Source organism: Styela clava, chromosome 7 (assembly GCF_964204865.1).
Source record: "Styela clava chromosome 7, kaStyClav1.hap1.2, whole genome shotgun sequence".
NCBI lineage: Eukaryota > Metazoa > Chordata > Ascidiacea > Stolidobranchia > Styelidae > Styela > Styela clava.
In genome coordinates, this window is record NC_135256.1 from 4,825,001 (window position 1) to 4,852,432 (window position 27,432).

The following is a 27,432-nucleotide window of genomic DNA, read 5'->3' on the forward strand; positions in this document are numbered from 1 at the left end:
CTGGGCGACCACACTCGGTGTTCTGCTTCTCTTCCCACTGTAGATTGAACCCGAATATCTCGTATTCAATAAACTGATCTGGTTTGATAAAAATTCAATTCAGTAGATTTGTTTGCAGTCTACCATTTCAGAAACGTTTCAGACGCAAGTCAATACCACATATGAATAAATACCAATCTTATAATTAATATATATAACTCATTAACGATATCGGTCTCACCGGCGGCCGTAGACATTTTACAAAAACGTAATGTGGCCACCTAAAGAAAAAGGGTTGTGCACCATTGGTCTGGACCGAGCCTGGGTGAATCTAAGTATATATATATATATATACGAGTCCTGCTCTGGGAAAGATCGTGTTGGTAACATCTACAATAAATCTACACCAAAATGAAATACTCAAACTTCCCTGTGGCCCCTTGAAGGCCCACCCCCCTTCTGATTGGAAACCACTGAGCTGCGTATTACTTACTCATTATCATAACGCAGTCGAGTGTGGAACCGATGAAGAAACTGCGTGGTTGTCGAGTGTTGTCCTAGAGTGTTGTGTGTAATGGTGCCGAGCCAAGACAAGCTCAGTAGATAGGATAGAATTTACATATTTATCCCGGGTGAGAGGGAAGCCGATAAGACGGCTTAAGCATATGGCGAACCAGAGCTTCTCGTCCGGTTACCAGTCTATGTCGGGTATGGGATTAGTTAGCCGGGTATCTGTTTTCAGGTGCATGGACTTGACGGTGGAGGAAGCCATAAAGGACCAGCGGTTACGTAAACTACTCTTCGGTAGTTCTTTATTAAACACATTTATCTGTTCAGGTACCAGCAACCAAGGTCACCATCACAACACAACTATAAAAGAAAATTCAACACAATCAACAGCAAAGAAATATGGACTTTTACATAAAATTTTATCAAACCAAGTTCAAGCGGTGGGGAATTCATGGTTATTGGAATTTTGGACCGAATCCTGGAATCGTTTGCTTCCAATTCAATGGCAGTGACTTGATTAACTGCGATGTTTAACCAGCTGTACTTAACCCTTTTTCACTCACGGTTCTTCGTATGATACTTCGGTGGAGGGATCTCCAAATAATCCATATTTTTATAACGAAAGACACGGCACATGTTTCCATTACTTAGTTCATGACATATCATCGGAACGTCGTAACTGTGGGCTAAAAATGAATTCATGCGACACTTATTAGTATGAATCACAAATGATAGCACAAATGATAATTTTAGGTGATGAATTTTGCCGATATTTTATTTTTAAGAATTTGTCGAATTTTTGAAAGTGCACTGTAGCGATGAATTTCAAAATGCTATAAAGATTAAAAAAAACTTGTTATTTTGAGAAACAACAACTGCACGTGCCTGTGGAATGCAATTTGCTCATCTTTATTTTTAAATCGTATTGTAAAAGCTTCTAATGAGCTCGTTCATAATTACTAGTATGTGACTGTTCAACATCAAGAAAGACCTCAATGAAAATAAAATATTCTTGGTTACGTGTGTACTATTTCTCTTTAGTGATTTATGCAATTTTTTTTGTAAATATTATATATTATTTTTTCTCGTGTAGATATTGCTTTATTGACTTATGACGAAATAAATTTATTCACGAATTGAGATATTTTATTTTTATTTTGGGGGTAGAGAAAAGCTGTTAAAATGCAACGCCATGTGACGAATTACTTTGTATTGTACTTTTGCCTGTCCAACTTAGGCATGAGATAGTTTATCAGTAAATCGACCATAATCCTCTTATACGCATATACCTCCTTTGGATCAAAACCCATACAAGGTTACGGGTTGCAATACGAAAACAAGCGAGTTTATTAAATTTAGCATGTAGTGCCAACCGACACGCAAACTAGCGTATATAGTCGATCAACATAACAAAATTGGGAGAAGTAAAGTGAAATCTCAAAACAATTTTAAATGTTACAAGACCAAGAACATGTTATCGTCCAAATTGAAACGTTGAAATTACGTTGTTATAAACTGGTAGTCGTTTTAAAAGTTTTGTAGAGAAACAAAAGTATTTAGGTACCTCGTAGCCACTTCTCTCATTCCCAAATAATAAACGAGAATATCGGTCGGAGACCGAAGACTTATCGATCGAAACTGCGGTTTCAAATCATGACTCTATAGTGACACCGCGTGTCCCATCACTAATTAATTAATAACTCGCTATTTATACGACATAATTCATCCAATCAATAGGCTTTTGGTCTGAGATAGGATGAAGGCACATGCAAAATTTGGAGCTGATTCAAACACGCCTTCGTGAGATGTCGCGTGCATCTAACAGACAGACAAATACCTATCAACATACTTACCGCCCTTAAGATCGAGAAGTAATAACTGAAATCGGTTCACTGAGCAGTTTACGAGAGAAACGCCCAACAACAATTTAGCAAAATGATCGATATGTACCTGGCGCGGCGGTGTGGCTCATCGTTCTAAGCGAGAAAGAGAGAGAGAGAGAGAGAGAGATTTATTATTCGTTAACAAGAAAAACGAGAATATCGGTCAGAGACCGAGGACTTATCGATCAAAAGTTAGGGGATTCCCAAAACAGCGCTCTTACTCCATAGTGACACCTTGTGTCCCATCACTAATTAATTAATAACTCGCTAATTATACGACATAATTCGCCCAAAATCAATGGGCTTCTGGTCCGAGATATGATGAATGCACATGAAAAATCTTTCGTGAGATATCCCGCGCATCTAACAGACAGAGAGACAGACAGACAGACAAATACCTATCAACATACTTACCGATTAAAATCGATAAGTAACGATTAAAATCGATAAGTAACAAGCATTACAACAATAATAAAAATATACAACAATATACGCAAAGTTATTCGGTATAGACTGGGGGAAAACGATACCACCATACGGTCATCAGAGTCAGCCCAAAGGCGTTAGGAATACGCTCGCCACCCACAGAGATATATAGAAGTGTATTGTTCGCCTATTTTACATCAAGGTGTGTGAAGGGACTGAAGAATATTTCACTTGGCTGACACACACAGCATCCGATATCGTAATAGAACTAAAAAAAGAAAATTAGAATAAAGTTATGGCCTAACCCCAACCTGGTACGCAGACTACGGGAGTACCAACTAAACTGCGCGTCGCCCTCTACTGAAGACTTGGGTTGAAGTTTCCCCGTGGAGGTTATTGCATTTTTATGATATCAGGCAAAAACAATTGTTTCCACTTAAAAGGTATTGTGTAATCGCCAGAACAACCAAATTTTTTCAAGAACGAGATCCACATCGGGTTCTAAATTCCCAACTCGAATATGATTGTCTTTAAATACCCACACAGTGTTGCATATACAATCATTTTCGGTGCACTAGTTACTAAAATAGACGAAAACTGGCCAAAACCATATGCGACACGGAGGAACTTTGGAAGCATAAATGCCAAAATGGCGGCGATCAAATGATCCCGCGGCGAGACAACGCAAAACGAGAGAAAAGATCGTTCCATGTATTTCCAGTTCAATGTCGCCACCGCACCTCTGTTTACTCTGCGTGGGTACGCAGGTTCGAATCCCATGCATGAATGGTTATGTGCGAGAGGATTGTTGGACTCCTCGCCGCTATGGCGTGGTTCACGTAACCTCTGGTCGGTTAGGCTTTCTCCACCATCAAGTCCATGCTTCCGAAAACAAATAACTAACTAATCCCATACCCGACATGTAATGATAACCGGACAAGAGACCGTGGTTTGCAATATAGTTGAGCCGTCTTATTGGTTTCCCTCCCCCCCCCCCCCCCCCCCGGATAAATATACTTTTATTGTATAAAAATACATACGCGAGTTGGCGATAAAGAACATATGTCATGCATGAATGCATTTAGAATTATTCGTTGTAGCGAAAATTGAGTGACGTCAAGATTTTATAATACTTACCAGAAATACCCACACATTAGAATTTTATTTTGAGTATTCCAATTATAAATTGTTCAATGCTGGATATTCATACATTATAATTTTCAAATCTTTTTTATATGTTATTAAATGAATATTTCGCAGTTTAAATCACGTATAAATTGAATATTATATTTTTTTGAATATGTTTACATTCAAATTCTGGCATGCAATAATTTAGTTTTGGGAAATATTCCAGTACAGCTTACCTGTATATGCTTGACGTTAAACATCCGTTTACTGCTGATTAGGGCGACTTCAGTTGTTATCGGAAACTCCTAAAAGGGCTACGACTCCTATGAAACGGCCCGTGATGGGAAAACAGCCAGTAGTGCCCCAGTTACCTGAAATTTCGGTGCGGGATTCCATACGATTAAAAAGTTCCAGGCCGTCAAGTTCAATGAGAACTCATGCTTATTCTAGATTTATGCAACGGACTGCAGGGGTTTCGTTGTATGATAAAGCTTTTGGCTTTGCAAATTCACCAAGCAAACGTTTTAGCAGGATCATGAAACAAAGAACATCAAAGCGTCGCAGTCTCGAAGTATTTCGCTGTTCGTCTCTAGATCAACGAGAACAGTATCGAAGATTGATTGAACAATATAGGTCTACGACAACAAAACCAGCTCCTTCATTGTTTAGTAACGATGACAAAATTAGAACACCTATGAAGCAAGCGAAAAGAAACCTCAACGTTAGTATAATTGATTTGACAAATAAAAATGAGACAAAACGTGACGAAAATGTTGATAAAAAAGCTCCGATGTTGCGGGAAAAATTAAAGGAACTCGATAACATTATAATTCAGCATCCGAAGCCTTTAATTCTAACAAATGGTGCCGAAAGTCAAACTGAAACCACTCTCAATGATAGTATAAAGAGAAGCCAGATTTTGAAAGAGTTTTCTTCCCCATATTTGTCACAAAATTTCGTTCCTGACATGTTAAAGACATACAATCGTCGAGTTCGTCAGAGGCAAGCTCAAACACGTGCTGAAGAAACACGAGCCCGACTTTGGCACGAGAAACGTGAAGAGAAAGATGCACTTCTGGCTGAAATTTTACACAACAAATTAAAACTCCAAGAAAAAAAGATTATCGAACAACCCACACTTCCTGAGCTGACTTCCGACATGAGCGAACACATAAACAAAGCACTAGTTCCATATCCTCCAAATCAAGTCCTTTCTGAGTGTTTCAACATTTCAATAACCCGCGAGCACATGTCGACTTTGTTCGGTCTAAATTGGCTTAATGATGAAATTATAAATTTTTATATGGAATTGATTGTCCAGCGCTCTAAAGATGTAAAAGATTACCCCGCAGTACATTCCATGAATACATTCTTTTATCCCCGATTGAGTACGCAATCTTATACATCAGTACGTCGGTGGACAAAAAAAGTTGATATATTTTCCAAAGACATCGTTCTGTATCCAATACATCTTGGCGTGCATTGGTGTCTAGCTGTCGTTGATTTCATATCGAAACAAATAAGATATTATGATTCAATGGGTGGAGCCAATCGGGAATGCCTTGAAATCCTAAAAAATTATCTTCTTTGTGAGCACAAGAATAAAAAAGGATCAGAGATCAATCTTTCTGACTGGCAACTGTTGTCAATGTCTGATATACCGCAACAAATGAATGGATCAGATTGTGGAGTCTTTGCTTGCAAATTTGCAGAGTATATTACTTCTAAATCAGACTTAACATTTTCCCAACGAGATATGCCTTACTTTCGGCGAGCCATGGTATGGGAAATTATCAACAAAAAACTTCTACGGTGATATTGAAGCTTTATGACATTGTACTAATATATTTATATCATTTTTGGATCTTGTTTACTTTGGTAACCTTTGTTAAATATTATTATCTGCTTCCCATCCATTATGACATCATTATTCTGGCTACCATGCTCCATTGATTCCTGCAAGGAGTTTGAATCGAACTTGAATCCCCAATTTTGTGTTATGTAGGCTGCAAAATCAATAATCTATGTTGAGGATTTTAAATTAATATTACTTGGGCCCTAGAAATATAAGTCCAGACTCTAGATCAGGGTGGTACAAGATTGGCAGCTTCGCGGGCCACAAAATTACTTTTGCATTGTTCGCGGGCCACAATAGTGCCAAGAACTTTAACTTCGCTAGTTGCCTCAGCAAGCCATAACACTAGTCAATTCAGTGACATTAGTGATGCAACAATGTCAAAAGAATTTTTGGTTAATTTTATGACGAACAACACGAAATGCGATTTTTTGATTTTTCTCCGAATGCGACGCGGGCCACAGGTAATGAAGTGGCGGGCCACATGTGGCCCCCGGGCCTGGGTTTGAACCACCCTGCTCTAGACACATTTAAATGATTATTGGTTGAATAATACGTTGTTTATTGTTGAAGCTACTTTTATGAATTCCAGATAATCTTTGACGAAATTTGATTAGAATTTGAATAATTAAAAATATTTGCTTAAAGTGCATGTATGTGAAATGTATTCTAAGATTTCAAATAATCAAAATAATTCATTTTACTGTTAAATTTTTAGACTTTTGTTGTATTAAAATCATGGTGATGGTGTTTTCAGAAAAAAAGAATCTTATTCCCATTGTAATTCTGGACTTTGTACACATTTTTTACTGCTCTGCCCCAGTGATGACAAAGTGCATATTGAATTCCTTGAACATGTTTGCTGTATTGATTAATGATTACAACAATTTGCTTAGTAGTTCTCGAACCCTTTATATAAAATAATTTATATCATTTCAAATTACATTTGTTTGTTGACAATTTTTTAGTATTTATATTTGATTTTCTAGCTCTCGTAAGTTCTTATTTTGTATCTGCTTCATGGTTTCATTATTGTACGTCATCAACATTTACAGTAAGTCATCTTGAAAGTCATTACAGCGTATCATTTTTGGATCTCCTGGATGTCTAAAAATAAAATGAATGGGGTATTCTAACTGATGCAGAATTAATTTTATGTTCTATATTTTAAAATATTGAATTTAGGCATAATTTAGAATCATTCATTTGAAAATCATAAAAATAGATAATCAAAACACTTTTCGTAACTCTTCCACGTTTGACCATGTTCCAACTCCTGATTTAGGATGTATACAAGTCCATGTTTTAAAAAATAAGTACCTGGCCTAATAATCCCATACTCCACATGCACTGGTATCCGATGGGAGACTGTGGTTCGCTATATGATTCGCTATGTGTTTGGCCAAATGATTAAGTAGTTTTCCCGTCTTTCTTTCTGGGATGAATATGTAAATCCTATTCTATATTTGACAACAATAATAATGTATTAGAAATGTATGTTACGCAGTTTTAGTCATCCATGTCTTATTGTGAAATGCTCAGTTTGAAATAAGTTTACCGTATTCCTCAGTATTCTCTGCAAGCTTACTTGTGTCTACTGTTGACTCTGCAATCAGCCAATCATAATTATGAAGCTATTATTAACAATTTAGTCCTGCCTGTCTACAACCTTTGAATGAATTCCACACTGCCTAAGTTGACAGAGTCCGTAATTTTTTATGACGTTATACTATTATTACTTTGCAATTTTATTCCAACTTCGTTGATGTCATTTGGTGTGGTGTTGGGAGTCTTTTTTTTGTACTTTCTTTGTATTTATTTCTCATAATGTTCACGAATATTAAGTTATTTCTTAGGATTGGGATATGTGAATCGCTTTTTTTTCATAAAATATTCATTTTTTACTTAAAAGTTAACTCATGATAGAGGAGAAATTTTAATGTGATTTTGGCTACAAAATCGAAACTGTTTACAATATTTGAAAGTTAATTTCAAAGCAAAAATTTTAATTGTAAATCTTTCAAATTAGCATAAAAATATTAAACTTTTAATTGGTATTTAGGTCCCTTTTGTACGATTTGACAATAAAATGCACAGAAGCATAATAAAGCAGCATCCACTCTCCCCATTTAAATGAGATTATTCTGAGTGATCACGTTTCATTGATTTTCCATTGTGAATTCTGTTTAAACTTTAACCTCATGCTTTCTAAGGTGTCCACAAAATCTTGAATTTTTTTTAAAAATGCAAAGGGAATTTATCCATACCAGATATTGTTTTGGACCTCACAGATGTATTAAATGAATTGAAATACTTAAACAAACCTCGTTAAGATATCTTGAGAACCGACTTCATAACAAAAGTGAAATCGTAAAGGGACTTTATGGACACCCTATAAGGCCTATATACTCACACAGAAGCTGTGATCTGCAGCATTTTTTCGTTTTGGGCAGTTTCAATTTCTCAAAAATATAATAATCTTTTATTGACGAATGGATGAGTTGCACCTCTGATTTGATACATTTTTGGTTTAAAAGCGTGACCTATTCACGAGTATATGCGGTATATTTTTCAGAAATATCAAAATTCTACTGATTACGGTAATTCTACCCCGTTACTGAGGTGCTGTACATCAAGTTTTAGCTTCAAAAATTCAAACTCGCTATGCCCACATGAGTCTAGCATCTTAACCAATAAGCCGTTGCACCTACTTATTTTTTCTTTGTGTTTGTCTATTCAAATTTTTTGTAATTTTTTTCCACACTCATTGAAATACCACCTATTTTGTTCAGTATTCTATTCATTAAAGTATTAAATATTAGTTACGTATGAGTCAGCATGAATGAGAATGATGATCTCGGCAGAATTACTGCTGCAGCAAGGGAAAGGTGAGTTACAAAACTATTAATTCTTCTATACAATGCTCATTACCACGCCTTTCACTCTGAATGAGATCCTATATATCAGTGCTCCGCAACCGGTGTGCCGCGGCGCATCGGTGTGCCGCGAGACGATGCCAGGTGTGCCGCACAAGAATTGCAACTTTTCCATTCTATTTACAAATTTCTTTTTATCCTTTGTTAATTTTACGTTAGAGTCTACTACTCTACTAACGTAAAGTTAACCTGCTTTTACGTTAGCTTGAGCGACACCAATTCAAATTCCTGACTTCCCCACTGTGTATTTGTGACGTAACAAGGAATAGGCCTATATATCAAGCAGATATATTGCAAAGCCTACTGTCAAGGATAAAACATAGCATGTGTAGTAATAGAATATAAATAAAACTTGAGCTTAACGAAAGAATTACCCCTGCGTATTCGAGAAAATTTGTTTGAAGTAAGAAATGACAGAACGCTAAAACTGAAATTCGGCGAAATTCCACTTGATGTATTTAGGATTTCAATAAAAGAAAAATATAAGCACATTCAAATGCAGCTATTGAAATATTGCTCCGGTTTTGCACAACTCATGTGTGCGAACAAAGCTTTTCCTCTTTATTACTGATCAAAAATGATAAACGATCCTGTATAAAAGATGTTGACGGCGAACTTCGAGTTGCTCTTTCACGTATTGTGCTCATTGAAACAACCACAAATCTCTCATTGAAATATAAACATAAAACGAAGTTACACTTTGTTTTTCCGTTTGTTGTGGTGTGCCGTCGAATTTGGCAAGATTTATAAGTGTGCCGCAAGTTAAAAAAGGTTGCGGAGCACTGCTATATATAGCAGTATGTAAAGAGCTATTATTTGAAAAACTGTGCAAAAACCATGAGAAACCACCAAACACTGTCAAAAAACACCAAGATTCTTGCAAAACCCACCAAAAATCCACGCCCAATACTGCTAATATTTAGCTACCATTATTCAAAACTTAAAGGATGGGAATATTACGGGGATGGGAATATTGGCGTTTCAACATTACAACTATTACATCGTTGTTGCATTCAACAACCAGCTTTGGTTTCCAGATGCTTTCCATCCCCAGTAAAATCTTGTGTTCTTTTCTCATTGTTGGACACGTAGTGGACATAACGATCGTTTCAATATTCTGTTGTTGTTGTTGTTGTTGTTGTTCTTTGACACGTTTTCAAAAAGTCGCTTTTCTCTTCGAATACTGGACCAATTGCTTTGAAATTTTCAGTGGTTAAAGATTAATTTTTTCGCTAGAAGGCTATTACTTTTATTTTTTTCAAAATTTTGCGTGAATTCTATGAAATTTGATATTTGCTGTATTATTTTTTATCCATGGGAACACGGATTTTAGTCAGTGTCATGACTGGCTGTACGTTTTGATTCTGCAAAATTCTTGCTACTGGAAATTCAGAACTTTTTTGAGGGTACCGATAGCGTCAAAGGTACCGGTAAGAACTGATTCGCTCTGGTCTAACGTGTCCATATATTTGTGCGTAGCTCTCTTGTTTTATATGCCATTGTTTTTATTGTACTGGCTGGGGAAAATAAACTTGCTATGTCTGTAGTTTATGCTTCCTTTTTTACAGTCTTGGAAAGCAATAAAGACACAAAACAAACATATAATTGAATTAGAAAATCGCAAAGACTTCCAATTTTGCAATCTGTGCCATGAAGGTGCGAGAGTTACCTGGCCTATCACAGATATTAGTTTACAAGTAACTATTCCATTGGTGTTGCGCTTGATAACTAACTTTGCTTTCCAGAGGCTCCCCTTCTTCAAAACTGTGTGTCTAAAAATAAACTTGTTGTGCATTTTTTTTTACAGTCTTGGGAAGCATGGACTCCTTTTGATGGTTGTGAAGATGATTCGTTGCATCGGACTTTTTGAATGTTATGATTTATTGAAAGTCGTCCACCTTGTGTATTTTTTATTTTTTGTTAAAGCTTGGTGAGTAATGTTAATACCAACCACATTTTTATAAGGATAGGATTTACATATTTATCCTGTGCTAGTGGAAAGCCGATAAGATGGCTTTTAATCATATGGCGAACAACAACCTTTCATCCGGTTTCCAGGGTATCGCGTGCAAAGATTGTATCAACTGGTGCATAGCCAGTAGGAATGCGACAAGCTTCGGATTCGTGGCCAAATCTCTCTTAATTTGATACTCGATTCGGCCCGAGCCTTTGATGATTTTACCCAAGTCTGTGACATCATACATCACGCGATAGTCAATCGCAGACTGCCCAAATACTCGGGATTCGTAGCATCCCAGGCATTTTGAAGGGAGGGATTAGATTGAATCAGCTAGCAGGTACGACCGAAGGTCAGAAAACATGGGTTTTCAAAAGTCTCGAGGGTCTATTTTTTTCTTATTTGAAAAAGGAGGGGGGAAACCCAATCCCCCCCTGCTACTCCCCTGTGTATCAATATAATACAGAAGTAGGCAGAGGTATTGAGTTTGGTTCGAGTCACCATTTATCACAGACTCGAACTCTACTTGACAGTAAGACTTAGCTCAACGATTCAACAACTCTACCTTGCTCAGTGTTTAGAAATTTGTAACCAACACTGGCTGCTTTTACAATAAAAAGTTTAGTCTTTATACTTTTCTTCCCAATATACACATTCATGCAATGCTCAATGAAACATATTCTGATCTATTAGGCCAGGGGTCACCAAACTTTTTTGACCACGAGCCGGATATGACTCAAACTGTGTTAAAACGGGCCGGACAAATATTTTTGTCAATGCAACGCAATAAATTCACAAAAGTTGGGAAATCGATTCAATTTATTCAACAATATATATGCTATATTTCTGAAGACTCGAATATTAAATTCTATCTATACCTGTATCGCAGAATATGATTCGAGAACATACTAAGAAAACAAGTATACAAGATTTCTATATCTAGACAACTATCCTGAGTTTAGCTGTTATCAAAACGTTGCAGTCGTGAATTAGGGATGTTACAAAATCCGCTTTTTCGCTCCAAAAAATGTACGCATCGCAAAAAAGGAAGTATTGTTTACAACCACGACTGAAAATCTGTCAGGGTGACAAATAAAAGTATCTAAGCGGATGCGAAAAGGCCTATTATTAGTTATTACGTCACTTTTTTGCATCTTGCTGATTGGCCAATGTTACGAAATAAACAAGGAAAGCGATGCTCGGGGAAAATTTCCCTTGGAAAAAAAATTTGCCATTTTTGCGTGTTATTGCGGGTCGAATGAAAAGACGCCGCAGGCCGGATCCGGCCCGCGGGCCGTAGTTTGGTGACCCCTGTCTTAGGCCATAGTCCCTGATATGCAAGATGCTAGTTTTTAGAAGGGCATTTAGCTTGTCATTGTTTACCTAGTTTGTTGCACCTTAGGTTAGATGGGTGAAATACTTTTCCTAATATACACAATTATGCAATGCTCAATGAAAGAAACTATTCTATACTTCATTTCAGGTCTTCTGTTGTCCTAACTCTTCTACACAAACCAATATCTCATGGTAAAAGAGTTGTCAAGAGACAGGTGAGCATTTGTAGTTCAATTCCTTACAGAATAGGCTTATTGTGTTTCGAGTTTGCATGAATCGATATTTGCTGGCATTTGTATTTCGCCACAGTAAATTTATATGCTAATGATTAGTTTTCTTCGGGACAAACTACCCATACTCTGCCCGTGCTTTTGGGCCAGTGAATCCATGGTGGCTTAGGTCTATTTTTAGGTTTGGTTGTTACTTGCTAGATCCAAGCTAGCGATATTCTTGAAACTTTAAAATGTGAAATCATCTACTCCTGTTTTGCTGTGCTGGCATTAATGTTATTTTACTTTCAGTGGGCGAGCATTGCAAAATATTCTCTGCTTGGAGTTGTCAATGATATTCTATGGTTGTTTGGATTGACATTATGTGGACCTCTGAGGTGAGTGATACTATATTTTTTTATTTATCTGAACTAAAATTTTCCGAAAATGTCAAGTCAATATATTGGTATTGCTCCTGCATGGACGCGAATGGGAGTTGACTACATACCGTATGTTAAATTTTTGAAAGCTTTATAATGACTAAATTTTTCAATTTTAACTACACGAAAACCAAATGTTCCTGACAAAGACTTAGCATGTGCGAGCCTTTTATGATTATTTGTTTACTATGCTTGACCCAAATAAACCCTTTTTGAGCTTTGGTTGAAAATTATGACTCTTGATTATCACCATTTGAAGTCTGGAATTTCAATGGTCGAAATTTTCAACCAAAAAATCCGAAAAAGTTAAAAATACGAATCTGACTCTACAGACCTAATATGTAGCCCTACAATCTATGTTGCAAAGACTGACAATTATCATTCCTGATTCACAGTGCCTAGACCAGGGTGGTCTAAACCTACGCCCGCGGGCCACATGTGGCCCGCCGCTTCATTATCTATGGCCCGCGTCACATTCGAGAGTAATCAAAAAATCGCATTTTGTGTTATTTTGTAATAAAATGAATCAGAAAAATCTTTTGACATATTATTACATCACAAATGTCACTAAATTGACTAGTGTTATGGCTAGCTGAGGCAACTAGCGAAGTTGAATAAGGTGCTTGGCAGTCTAAATTATTATCTGGCTTTCTATCTTTTTGGTCGGAAATATATGCAAACAATATAAGCATCATGGAAAACTAAAAATATAATGCAGATTCTATTAGCCTGGAATAGCTAGGTCTGATAACTATGTGTTTGCACAATAAAAGTGTTTGTTTTGTATTGCACTGTTTACCTATTCTTGGCATTATTGTGGCCCGCGAACAATGCAAAAACAATTTTGTGGCCCGTGGAGCCGACAACCTTGGACCACCCTGGCCTAGAACAATAGGCACAAGATGGCGTCCACATCAAGTTATTTAAAGGGACGGTAGCCGTGGCCCTACAGGAGTACCTTATAAACTACTTAAACTGTATGAAAGCGAGAGTGCACATAACACCAGCTCCATTAAAAATGAATGAATCTCTCACTCCGAGGACTAATATGAAAATAATTGTGGCCCGCGAACAATGCAAAAATAATTTTGTGGCCCGCGGATCCGACAACCTCGGACCACCCTGGCCTAGACCATTGAACCAAATCCCAAAGTTCAATGATGTTATATTTCTCTTCCAGAACCATCTTAATATTTGAGCACAGTGAAGCAGTTATTCTTGCAATGTTGAGTGGAATCTTCTCACCATCTGGAAATCATTCCAAGGTAGGATTTTTTCTATCGACTCTTGAGCTGGTTATTCAACGGAATTGATCAAGAATTTATTACTTGAAGAGGCTGCGAGTATATAACGAGAATATCGGTCGGAGACCGAAAACTTATCGATCTTAGATCGGTAATTAGTTAATAACTCGCTAATTATACGACATAATTAACCCAAAATCGATAGGCGTCTGGTCCGAGGTAAGGTGCATGCACATGCAAAATTTGGAGCAGATTCAACCACGCGTTCGTGAGATATCGCGTTCATCTAACAGACACACACACACACACACAGACATACAAATACCTATCAATATACTTACCGATCTTAAGATCGATAAGTAATAAGCAATGACCTTTTGTCTCAATAATTTCAGGGACAAAAGGCTTTGTACTGGCTGGGGAAAATAAACTTGCTATGTCTTTATTTTATGCTTCCTTTTTTACAGTCTTGGAAAGCAATAAAGACACAAAACAAACATATAATTGAATTTGAAAATCGCAGAGACTTTAATTAATCTCTCTCAATAATTCCAGGGACAAAAGGCTTTTGTGTCAGAATATAAGTAAGCAAAATTACAGAGCGATAGCACACTGCAGACTCTAAACAGATTCATTGAATCTGGAACTGGGACCTTATTTTTCATATACACCACATATCCACGCTTTTCGCTCTTAACAAGGCCCTGTAAATCCTTCAAGGACCTTCATTAAGGATAGCTTGTTTATTGTATAAGTTCTTGGGGTCAGTTATTCAAGTCAGTCAGAGACAAAGTTTCATCAACCAGGAATCTAAACTGGAATTGTGTTTCAAATGTCTTAAGAGTTGGAGTCTGATTCTGGTGTAAATTTACTTAGATTGGTGTTCCCCACCTATGAGGCGCGACCCAAAATTGGGTCACCAGACAATGTTCCCAGGTGGCTTGTTTTGCAACAAAAGCTTGAAAGCTATTAGTTTTATTTTGTTTTAAAGAAAGTTTATTTTATTTCATATTCGGTATTTAGTGTTGCATTGTATTAATTGTATATGTGACAACTGACAAGTATCGCAGCGTGGAACTTGGGCAACAGATATTTTCCTCAAATAAACCCATACCATGATTTCAAAATTCCACTGATGACAATAAGAGCGGCTTCCTCACTAGTGAAACTTTGAATTGATTTGTATTGAAATGAATGCGCTGTAAGATAACTGTTTCATATTAATCATTTAATTTTGTGGCTAGAAAAGCACTACATGGCATTTAACATGTGAGTATATCCTTGGTCAGGAAATTTTACAGAATTTATTTTTTAGAACTTCAAAAGGGTTAGGAACCACTGTCTTAGAGCACACAAATTTGGTTGCAGGATTATCTATTGCGCTTATTCAGAAAGCTTGATAAAAGAAGCAGGATGCTTTTTTTGTTGCTGAAAGTCTTCCAGTTTGGAAATCACATAGATTGGTGTTTCCTAACCCATGAGTCACGACCCAAAATTGGGTCACCAGACAATATTCCCAGGTGGCTTGTTTTGCAGCAAAAGCTTAAAAGCTATTACTGTAGTTTTATTTTGTTTTAAAGAAAGTTTATTTTATTTCATATTTGGTATTTAGTGTTGCATTGTATTAATTGTATATGTGACAAGTATCGCAGCGTGGAACTTGGGCAGCAGATATGTTACTTAAATAAACCCACACCATGATTTCAAATCTTCACTGATGGCAAATAAGAGCAGCTGAAATAAATGCTATGCAAAAATGACTGTTTTATATTAATCATTTAATTTTGTGGCTAGAAAAGCACTACCTGTCGTTTAGTATGCGAGTATACCCTTGAGTAACAAAATTCTTTCTTTTAAAAATTTGAAAAAAAAGGGTTGGGAACCACTGTTTTAGACCAAACTACTTTAGTTGCAGGATTATGTATTACGCTTATCTGTAAAGCTTGATAAAAGTAGCAGGATATCATTCTGGTTTTTGCTTCTTGAAATATTCCAGTCGGAAAATCAGCTAATGTTCAACAGGGACTCATTTTTGCACATGATAAATATGTTATATGTCAGTAATGGTGTAAATAGAGTTTTGTCTGGAGTGGATGTTTGAAAATTCCTAATCCTAATTAATCTCCGTTTTATTTTAGACGAGAGGTGCCATCCTTTTTCTTATTTCTGCTTCTTGCCTTTTACTATTTGACAATGATGATTTGATGACAAAGATTTCGGACCATCGTAAGTATTCGGGAATGTTTAATTCATTGTTTGGCCATGTTTTGTGCAAATTTGATCTGAGAAAACTATTATAAAGGGTGTCCAAAAATTTTGCCCGTTTTTATAGTAATAACAATTTAAGTTTAAATAAATTTTTATTGTCGAAAAAATGTCAACAACATGCACAATAAGAACTGTATAGAAACAAAGAAAAAAAGAAATTTTAATTATTATTACAATAAAATTTAGCGAAATTTTTTGGACACCCTGTATATGAAAGTATTAAGATAGAAGATTTACCGACAGACATGCGCTATAAATTATAGGCTTATTCTGAAGCAATATGCTAGTGCAGTAGTACCCAACTATTTTTGCTACATTTCTAATTTTCTAAACTTTGCCGTGGTCGCCATTTTACGTAGATACGCCATTGGAAAGCATTACAGATAGGAGAACCATCCGACATGCTAAAAGCTGCAAATTTTTGGCGTTTATCTGAAACAATATGCCCGGCCATTTTGACACAAGGGTTCAATCAAGGATCAATTCCTCTCAATGAAGTTATTGAATGGTTTTAGAGCAGTGGTTCTCAAACTTTTTAGAATTTGTCAAATCTCGCCCCACCTCAAAAATAACTAGCCTATGTAACAAACTAACAAAGAGCTACAAATAACCGATAGTAAGGTAGTAAGATATGTTTTTATCATCAAACATGTTGGAACTACGTGGTTGTAACGTAAATATCCAAAACGAGAATATCGGTCAGAGACCGAAAACTTATCGATCGAAAGTTAGGGGATTCCCCAAAACAGCGCTCTTACTCCATAGTGACACCTTGTGTCCCATCACTAATTAATTAATAACTCTCTAATTATACGACATAATTCGCCCAAAATCAATAGGCTTCTGGTACGAGATATGATGAATGTACATGCAAAAAAACCTTTTTATTTAGCTTCACGCCCCCTCAAAAAACTGTCTTGTGGGACACGCCCCTCAGTTTGAGAACCACCATCTTAGAGAAAGAATTTTTACAAATAATGATTCAATATGTATCTGATATAAACCTAAAAATCCTGTTCTTATTCTCATTAAATGCATTTCTCTGTTTAATTTCTCAGCTGAAGGTCAGCACGCAGGCACAGTCTCGCATACAATATATTGGTTGATATCTAAACTTGGAGTAGCTGACCATAAAGGGGGAATAATTTTGCTGATAATTGCTTCATTATTAAAGGTAATGGGTTCCTAATTCGTTATAAGATAATATAATGATCTCTACTAATTTTAATCATGCTCGTTAGGCGTCATAGTCATACTAAAACAAATTAAAAACTTCAATGTATGAATATAAATTAGGTAATGGGATGGTTATATTTTCCCAATTAAAACCGATGTGAGGGCATCATGGGCTACCATATTTGACAGAAGGTGTGGTTATTAGCATAGCTACACAAGATATATACTGTCAGCCAATGCCAATGTTTATTTGGAGACTTGTTAGGAAAATATCGTTAGTATGTAACCTCTGATCTGCTTTGAATCCCATGTGGAATAGTTATGTGCGAGAGGATTGCTGGACTACTCTCCACCTACGGTGGTTAATGTATTGCCGCTGGTCGCTTACGGCTTCCTCCACCATCAATTACATACCAAACAAATAAGTGGCTAACTAATCCCATACCCGACATCTAATGGTAACAGGGCGGGAGGCCGTGGTTCGCCATATGGTTTAACCGTCTTGTTGACTTTTCTCTCCTCCGGGATAAAAATGGAAATCCTAATTTACAATGCATTATCTTTCTAAACTTTTGTTTTATTTATTCTTCAGGTTGCACATAGTGTGATGGGTAAGAGGTTATCCAACGATGTCGGTGGACCCAAAAGATTGCACGCTCTTTCAACTTTAGTTTCAACAATTCTGCTGACACCTTGGGCAATGATTTTGTATTTATCTGGGTAAGTTTATGCAAAGATGGAATGAATAAAAAATTTGCTATTTGAAATACATTTTAAATAAACAGATTTTTATGTATATTATTGGACTATTGTTTGAGAGTTTAAACAAATTATATTGAAAAATTGTAAAAAAAGGGGTGATATTTAATTCTAGTTTGATGAAGTTCACCAAAGTATTTCAATCAAACATCACATGATTTAAAAACCAAAAATATACTTTTTCATCATTTTTATGAAGCAGTTTTTCCATGTCCATCCTTTTTGGATTAAAAGCCCTTGATTTTTTTTTGTTGACTTGAATTTGAATTAGTTAAGTTCGGTGATTCATTCATTTTGGTTTTTAAATCCATAATGTTGCTTTTGTTTTCTACAGGTCAAGTGGTGGAAGTCTGATGTCTTATACTTTACCTTTTTTGCTTGTTGTCCTCTTTGTATTTTTATTCAATTTCTATGTGGAGTCGTACGTTACAGGTTGGTAGTGGAAACTTTCATTTGATGATATTTTGTTAAATTTACTTTCTTTAATTTTATTAGAACCCATGAAATAGTGTATAAGTTCCAACTAAGTATACTTGTTAAGACCAATAATGAAAGTTTAGGGATAAATTCGTTATTTCAGGTAAAATCATTAAAAAAACTGGAAATTGCTAATTTCGAATTTCTCCAAATTCATGAATTGGATCGATATAGGGCCCGTTGTAATTAGACAAACAGATGACAATCAAAAATATAATTGGATCGATGACATATGGTAATTAGTATTCCAAACCCGAATCGATAACCCCAATAGAATCGATATCACCATACGCACATACGTATAAACAAGGTTTCAATTGGATATTTGGGGGGATGTATTAAAAGGGTTGTATTTGGGAGTCAAGTCGTATCAGTGTTGTTTCGTCATGTCTTCATCGTTTGTTCTTCTTGTATATTTACAACATTAAACTACATCAACAACGTTCAACAACATGTTCTTATATGCTACATGTTCTTACTCATGAAATGAAACTCGGCTGAAATGTTTTTTTGGGGCTAAAAAAGCATATGTCTTACACGTCTGTGCTTTTTTTAAACTGAACTCCTATCCCGTTTGGGCTGGGTTTCTATTTGTGTAGTCATTTTCAAATCTATATTAACATGGCACTCTTCGCGTAAATTTAATACTTAACTTTCAAAACACCAAATATACCACAAGGTGTCATCGGTGATGCACTTTACCTATTTGTTGTGGTAGTGTAACTTGCGACTCAATGGCCAATAGGGGTCTGCAAGGATAAATTGTGTGACCCACGGAGAAGTGCCAATTTTGAATGAAATGTGGCTCAGAATACGAATTTTAAATTATGTTCAATCTGGTACGTGCAAGTAATTTCAATCCTTTTGCGTTGCGAAGCCAATAGCTGAGTCCAATTTATTATCTATGCCTATGACATTACAATGCCCTAACAGCTAGCTTGTGCGAAGCGATCAACGCATGTCATCAAGATCAATAACCAAAATTTTTGTGCCTGCAACTACTAGAAAGCCTATGTTGAAAGTATATGCAACCCGCGGTTTCACCTGAGTATTGTATCTGGCCTTCCTATATTAAAGGTTGCACACCCCTGGTGCGAAGTATAAAACAGTAATTAAACGTGCTAGGACATTTGTGTGTACCTCCTGAAACCCAACACTGCCTCTGACCTATTTTGCTTCGTTGATATTTACCCTTCATATATTTATACCTAACTTTTCAATTTTCTCAAGCTGCTAAACAAGACAGTTGGAAATCCTATCGTATTGGATACATGACGATCACTTTATCAGCTCTACTTCTTGCGTATCACTGGCACCACCCAGCGGCTAGAGCTATTTCTCAACTAGGATCCGAAACACGAACAAGCGAGCATGTCATGTCATCTGGGGTCGTGATCAGCGCATTATTATTTATATGGGGTGAGTGAGGAATTCAAATAATAATGTTTATAAGATTTCCATGTGTGCCTAACCTATGCTCTGCACAAAGCTTTGAATGAGCAGCCATTGATATGCAGATGCCAGCTTGATTTTAAAATGATCTAATTTTTTCCAGTTAAGCAATGCCTGTGCAATTCATTACATCCCCTAACCAAGTGGTGGATATCGTTGTAGAATGGCCAATTAAAAATTTACAAAATTGATCATAAATGCATTTCTCTATTCTATTTATTACAGAATCCCCATATGCAAGGATTGCCAAATTGAATAATTCACCATGCCTAATATATTCTGAAATCTTTTATAAATGTAATTTATTCCATGTAGGCCTAATGTGCTACCAGTGAATTGACAAGTTGAATAGGATTCTCTTGTATTACTTTACATTAAGCAATACTGTTAAATCTTTCATTTACTTTCTCAGCAACTATAATCCTAACAAGACCCGCATCAAAAAGCCAAAAGGGGAGTTTTGTTGGATATTCAGCACAAGGACAACCTTTGTATAACTTTGCAGGTTGGTGAACAAAATAATAGAAATACTATTAATCCTTGGTGAGGTGGCGGGCATGGGGTTTGTGACTGAACGATGCAAACACCGCCAGGCCGTGATTATGGCTATTCTTATCCTAACTGTTTCCCACTGACTTCCATTTTGACATAATTCCCTTTCAAATAAATGCACTGTGCTTTTAGTTTATAAACAATAATTAAAGGAATATTGCTCGACTATCGGAGACACAATATTTAATATACAATAATTAACTCGAAAATCTTGTGAATTTATCTTGCTTGCCTTAATCCGGCTATTTAAACACAGTAGCTATCGTTTATTGGAAAGACAGTGATTGCTCTCTCGTCAGGAAATTCGAAACTTCCTCAGTCTCATGCATATTTATCACTCACTGGATTTGAATATCCATGTATGATAAGTATGTACATATGTTCGAATCTTAAGGGAGAGACTAGCTGGACTCCACACTGCCACTCAGTGGTTCACATAACATCGGTTCAGTTATGGCTACCTCCACCATCAAGTCCATGCATCTGAAAACAAATACCTTGCTAACTATTCCAATACCTTGCATGGACTGATGAATTTGACGAGATGTCTTGGTTTGCTCTATGTCAAGCCATCTTATCGTTTTTTTCTCGCTCTTCCTGGATAAACACGTAAATTCTTTCCTTAATCACCGCCTTTATTTTAGGTGATGCTCTGCAACGTGCAACACAACTTTCTTTCGCTGTTACTGCTCGTAAATTTTTATCCAAGGTTTTACAGAAGAGGAATTCAAGACATATCTTCTACTTTCTCTGCATGAATTTGGTAAATTCTTATAAATTTACGACTTCTAAGCATAAAATGAGAATGTCAGTCGGAGACCGAAGACTTATCGATCGAAACTGCGGTTTACGATTCATGACTCTATGGTGACACCGTGTGTCCCATCACTAATTAATTAACAACTCGCTAAATATACGACATAATCAACCCAAAATCAATAGGCTTCTGGTCCGAGATATGATGTATGCACATGCAAAATTTGGAGCAGATTCAACCTCGCATTCGCGAGATATCGCGTTCATCTAACAGACACACACACAGACAGACAGACATACATACATACAGACAAATACCTATCAATATACTTACCGATCTTAAGATCGATAAGTAATGAGGGAGTATAAATTTACATCTTACAATCACATTAAAAAATTCAATGTCATTATACTGTGTTTAACATCTTAGGGGACCTCCTCCACTTTATATACACTTATTATACGAGTGAGTGCTTCATGTAACATAGTGGTTCCCAACCGGTGTGAAAATACCTCACTAGTGGGAAATTTAGGGGTTGCTATTGGGAAATGAACACTCTTCTAGAAATGTAGGGAATGAAGACTCTGATTAAATCGGAAGTGGGTAATGAGGAAAACAGGTTGGAAACCACTGATTTATCACAACTGTGTCTATTTAGTATTAGATTATGCCATTTTGCCTATCCTGTTTTAAATATGCTTCGTGTTATTGATAGGGCTGGAATGGTTAACCGGTTAATCAGTTGTGACGTAAGAAGCTTAAATTACGAATTATTGCGTGAAAGGCCACACTGCGGTTAACCGGTTAATTTTACCCGGTTAACGGTTAAAGTGTTTTCCCTGAAATTCCCATCCCTAGTTATTGACTGTTTGGATGGAATATTTGGTCGTATTTTCTAACAGTTAGGCTTTAGGTAATTAAATGTTTATGCTCCAACTTGTGGACATTGGATTTATACCAGTGCTTTCCAACAGGTGAATTGCGACCCACGAAGCTATTCAAGTTGGGTCGTGATATATTTTAAAATGTTACATACAATTTTCAATTGGATCGGGAAATTGTGGCATTATCATTATGTAACAATTATGAAGTTAATTTCTTAGCGATGATACATTGTTTGTTTTCTCATATATAAACATCTCACTGTGTGTCGCACAGAAAGAATGGCAATAAAAGTGGGTCGCGAACTGAAAAATGCTAGGAAGCATTGATTTATACGAAGACACTCAAGTTGGTGTTCTGTACAGAATCTGCTCATCAGACCTCCCAGTATTCAGATTCAAATTTATGGCAAATTAGGAATATACTTATGAAAGACAAACCTATAAAAACAACATATTTACTATTTCCAGGGTTTTGCATTTGTTGAATTGTTTTACGGAGTCTGGAGTAACAGCCTTGGTCTTATATCAGACAGTTTTCATATGTTGTTTGATTGCACGGCTCTAGTACTGGGTCTAGTTGCTTCGGTAATGGTACAATGGCAGCCTACAAGGGTTTTCTCATATGGGTAAGTCCTGGAGAAATAAATGAAGTTTTTGAGTCATGAGTTGGTGTATCTCGAGCTTGGGAAAGGTTTCATCTGGTCAAGATTATTATGGACTCTGTTCTATGATCCATTTCGATGATAGAATCTCTCCCATCCCTCCCTACTCTCTCGATTCCATCTACGTTTTTCAAATTTTTCCCTGAACATATTTAGATCTACCTCAATCATTTGACCTTTTTTTGACGTCTTTCAGCATTCACGTGTCGCTGACACGATGACTTGATTGTCTTTCGTGGCTCCTCGTTAATTGCAGTTTAAACATTGTGTGCCTTTTGTTGTTTTTCTTTTGCCTTGATTTACCATGTTTGTGTTCACAATGTTTCTTGCACGACGAAAATAAATTATCTGAATCTTCATGCGTGAGCGAGACCCCTACCATCAGGCTTCCAACACCATTAACTAACCCCATGGCACATACCCAATAGGACTGGTATCCGGGCAAGAAACCGTGGTACGCCAAATGATTATGCCATATTTTCACCTTTCCTTTTCCTGAGGAAAAAGGATGAAACCTAAAAGCTAGATCTTTCACTGATATAGTAGAATAAAAATAAAATTGTTTTTTGTTCTTCTAGATATGGCAGAGTTGAAGTATTAGCGGGTTTCGTGAATGGATTATTCTTATTGGTCATTGCATTGTTTCTTCTTGCTGAAGCGTTCCAAAGATTATTCAATCCTCCAAAAATCAACACTGACAGATTATTGGTGAGTTCTTTGTATTTATGAACATTACTCATTTCATGTAGATTCACGGTTCCCCAAAAGGTGCTCCCGTAGTAGTCGTACCAAGATGGCGCACAACCTGCTATCCCTAACCTGGTACACATAATATGTTTAGGTTGTACGCCATCTTGGTACGGATACTACGGTAGCACCCTCTTAAAGGTGTCTCAAAGTCCCGCTTTTGTTAGTATTTTACTTTGACTTCTTTCTCAGTGTGACTAACTCCCTTTTAGGTGAAGCTGTTGATAACCATCACTGGTTTATTGTGTCCCCTTTCACACTAAAATGCATTTTCTTATTTTTCTTTATTATATTTGTGACTTAGTCCATTGTGTACTTTCGGTTTGTGATAAAATAAACTACCTAGCCTCACTGATATGCAAAGAGACTCCAATTATATAGGAGGATCTATTTTTTTTACAAAGGTCTGGAATTTTTCCAATTTGTCATCACTCACAATTTTTTCACACCATGGGTGAGTTGTTGGCCATTGGTTTTGAACCTGCAATGTCAACACAGTTAACTCTTAACGCTTTAAGCAATAGTCCAGCATTCTCAGTTTCTGAACTGGGGAAGAATTTTAGTGTTTTGCTCTGGGAGTAGGGAAAGAATAGTACTTTTTGTTTGGTCTATCATCCAGTAATATGCGACCTGTGCATAACGAATCATCCAGAGATTGCATGAATTTTTATGCAAAGTAAGGAAGGAATAAATAGTTTCAAAATAAGGAAAAAGGATGAATTTATTGAAAAAAGTTGGGCACCACTTCACTAGGCATCCGCATTTTGTATCCTAATTTTACAACAAACCTTTCTCTTTACACAGATTGTGTCGATTGGCGGGTTCCTTGTGAATCTTGTTGGCGTGACGATATTTTCACATAACCATTCACACGGACATTCACATTCTGAACACTGTAGTCATGGAGATAAGCATCACCATCATGATCATGGAAGTGGGAATTCTAACATAAAAGGTGAAGTAGTGGGAGGAGAGGAAGGTTGAAGAGACGTCCTAATCATATGGCAAACTATCGTCTCATGTCACCCCAACTGGTAGTCCACGGGGTTCAATTAACTTGACCCCACAAAAAGTATTGGTTTATGACAAACACATAACTGTATCTCTCACAATACAATAACAAAACTTGTAAACCTGATTCTCGTTATGCGTTGACGCACAGTCACATACATAACAATTCTCAGATGAAATGTGAGAAGAAAAAACTCTGATTTGGCACGAAAAAAATCGTTTGAGTGAAATTCATTTCTGATTTTAGCATTCCATATGGGTGTTTGGCGATTGGGGCAAATAAACTTTTGACACCCTGCATCGCCGAGTGGCTATCAATAATATTGGAACGTTTGATAGTTTAATTATGTTTGTCAAAAATCTTAACTTTGGTTTATTATTTGTTTGCACCAAGTGTGCAGAAAGACTCCCAAGTCCCAGAAAATATTTCAATGCTTTTGAAAGTTATTTAGCAGCAATCCGTTACAATCGTAGCACCAATCTTGAAAATAAACATGTTTTTTTTTTTAGGAATTTATCTCCATATTCTTGCTGATCTTTTGGGAAGTGTAGGCGTAATCATATCATCATTTCTGATTGGTCAATTTGGATTACTAATCTCTGACCCCATATGCACGCTTCTGATTGGTTGCTTAATACTTATGACTGTTTGGCCTTTACTTCGGGATTCAGCTAGAGTTCTAGCTCTGAGAATTCCTCAAGAATTAGAAAAAGATATCCAAAGAGCATTGATGAAGGTGAAATATAGAAAAATAATTGCTGATAGAATGTTTCTGTAAATATTGTCGTGTCTTGGTTTGGCCTCAATACTCTTTCGTCATATTCGTTGAGTATAGTAACACAGTTTGTATTTTAAGTTGGAATTTTAAAAAAATTGAAGGCTTTTGCAAGTCACTCTGTTAGACTTCTATTGCTCAAAACGTTAACTTTCACAAATAACTAATTCCCTAGCCGACATAAATTGGTAATCATACGAGTGGTCATGGTCCACATCCATATGATTAAGTTGTCTTATTGACTTTCCTCTCCCCTGGGATAAATATCTAAATTATCTATATTTCAATCTTCATTAAAACCTATTCCAGGTTATTTGTAAAATCAGGAATAATTTTTAATCAATTTGAATAATCTTCTGGTATATGAACACCTCTATCCCTATACCAATGACTGACGATTTATAGATTTGTTCGAAAATATTTCCCTCTTTATTCATCCTTTTTTCCTTTTATTATTCTTGTCTTGTAGGTCCAAAATATTGAAGGAGTAATTTCAATTCGTTCAAGACAAATCTGGCGACACTCAGAATCAGAAGTGATCGGTTGGATATCAGTCCAAGTTTCTCCGCATGTTATTGAACAAAGAATAATTTCACAGGTTAGTTAGGCTTAAAGTTTTCGTTTTCCCGGATATTAAAATCTATCCTATCCTTGATAGGTGGTTCTCAAACCAAAATTTCCTTTCGAGGTCAAAAAATGTGAAAGCAAATTTCGCAAACCTGTGTTTTACAAACAAAAATGTCCTAAATACATAGCAGAGTATGCAATTCAAAAGCGCAAGGGAATCAAAATTTCAGGGCGCTCCCGTAGTATTCGTGCCAAGATGGCGCACAACCTGCTAACCCTAACCTGGTACCCATACTATGTTCAGGCTGTCCGCCATCTTGGTATGAATACCACGGGAGCACCAAATTCAAAATAATCAAAAATTTGATATAATATTTCCGAATATATTGTCAGAACGGCCCAATCTGATGAACGCCAGTTGAGAAACCCTGAGTTAGATTGTCAACAAACATTGAAAAATGTTCAATTAAATTTGTTAAGTGTAAGGACTCACTATCACACCACCGCTCACCCTTGAAGTGTTGACTGTAGAGGATGATTATGCATGGCTTCAACTGTGATAAATATATATATATATATATATTAATGTATAAAATGATAGGAGCATCTGTGGCGATAGTTCAGGCTTATAAAGGCCATTTTAGTAGGGCATTTTCGGTTCCTTGTATACACATATGCATGTACTTGATTAACTAGGAACAATTTGGGGCGCTCCAGAAGTGTGTGTACCAATATGAAGGTAACTAATTTTGTTCGCCTACTTTACATCAAGTTGTGTAAAGGGATGGAAGCCTATGGGCAGAGGATAAATTCATTTGGCTAACACAGAAAGTCCCCTAACTCATAATAGAACTAAAATAAGGAAAGTCTGAATAAAATTATGACCAAACCCCAACCTGGTACACACACACTACGGGAGGCAATAGCATGAGGCAATATGAAAAGTTCACATCAGGAAGGGGGTTAAATCTGGCCATCATGTTCTTGCTCAACCTAGAGCCTTAAGTTCTCATTGAAGTAAAAATTTGCAGAGGTATCAAGTCATAGGGCTATTCGTTTAATAGCTGCTCATGTGTTCAATGTATCTTGTTTTATAACTTCTTGTTCCTTGTGTCAGGTAACACCAATATTAAAAGAAGCGGGAATAACATCTGCAACAGTTCAAGTAGAAAAAGAAGATTTCTACCAGCACATGTCTGGACTTTCAACAAATACTGATGAAATGTTGAGAATGACAAAAGAAAGTCAATCTATTTATCATTCTCCAACAAACAGACAGACTGATGATGATTTTGCCAAGTTGATTTGATTTCTTTTTCATTATGTGCAATTAAATACATTATATTAAATCTTGAATTCTGCTTGAGTGTTTTGGAATTTATGTGTTCGAAAGCCTGGGTAATCATGAATAATAGAGCATGGGTAGGTAATAGGGGTCCAAT

The 27,432-nt window shown here is 36.5% G+C and overlaps 2 protein-coding genes across 2 annotated transcripts; both read left to right on the plus strand.

The window, feature by feature from the left end:
• The first annotated feature begins 4,046 nt into the window (after positions 1–4,046).
• On the plus strand, positions 4,047–8,573 carry LOC120327825 (sentrin-specific protease 1-like). The gene has a single exon (XM_039394185.2). The coding sequence runs from the start codon at positions 4,252–4,254 to the stop codon at positions 5,740–5,742; it is 1,491 nt and encodes a 496-aa protein (XP_039250119.2). The 5' UTR covers positions 4,047–4,251; the 3' UTR covers positions 5,743–8,573.
• LOC120328175 (proton-coupled zinc antiporter SLC30A5-like) lies at positions 8,564–27,356 on the plus strand. Its single transcript, XM_039394597.2, has 18 exons — positions 8,564–8,669; positions 10,525–10,647; positions 12,158–12,224; positions 12,531–12,616; positions 13,839–13,923; positions 16,041–16,128; positions 17,229–17,344; positions 17,939–18,066; positions 18,440–18,537; positions 19,813–20,001; positions 20,447–20,539; positions 21,231–21,349; positions 22,696–22,853; positions 23,468–23,597; positions 24,441–24,591; positions 25,158–25,384; positions 25,893–26,021; positions 27,108–27,356. Exons 1-18 carry the CDS (start codon positions 8,620–8,622, stop codon positions 27,297–27,299), a joined length of 2,229 nt encoding a protein of 742 aa, XP_039250531.2. The 5' UTR covers positions 8,564–8,619; the 3' UTR covers positions 27,300–27,356.
• Positions 27,357–27,432: the final 76 nt, after the last annotated feature.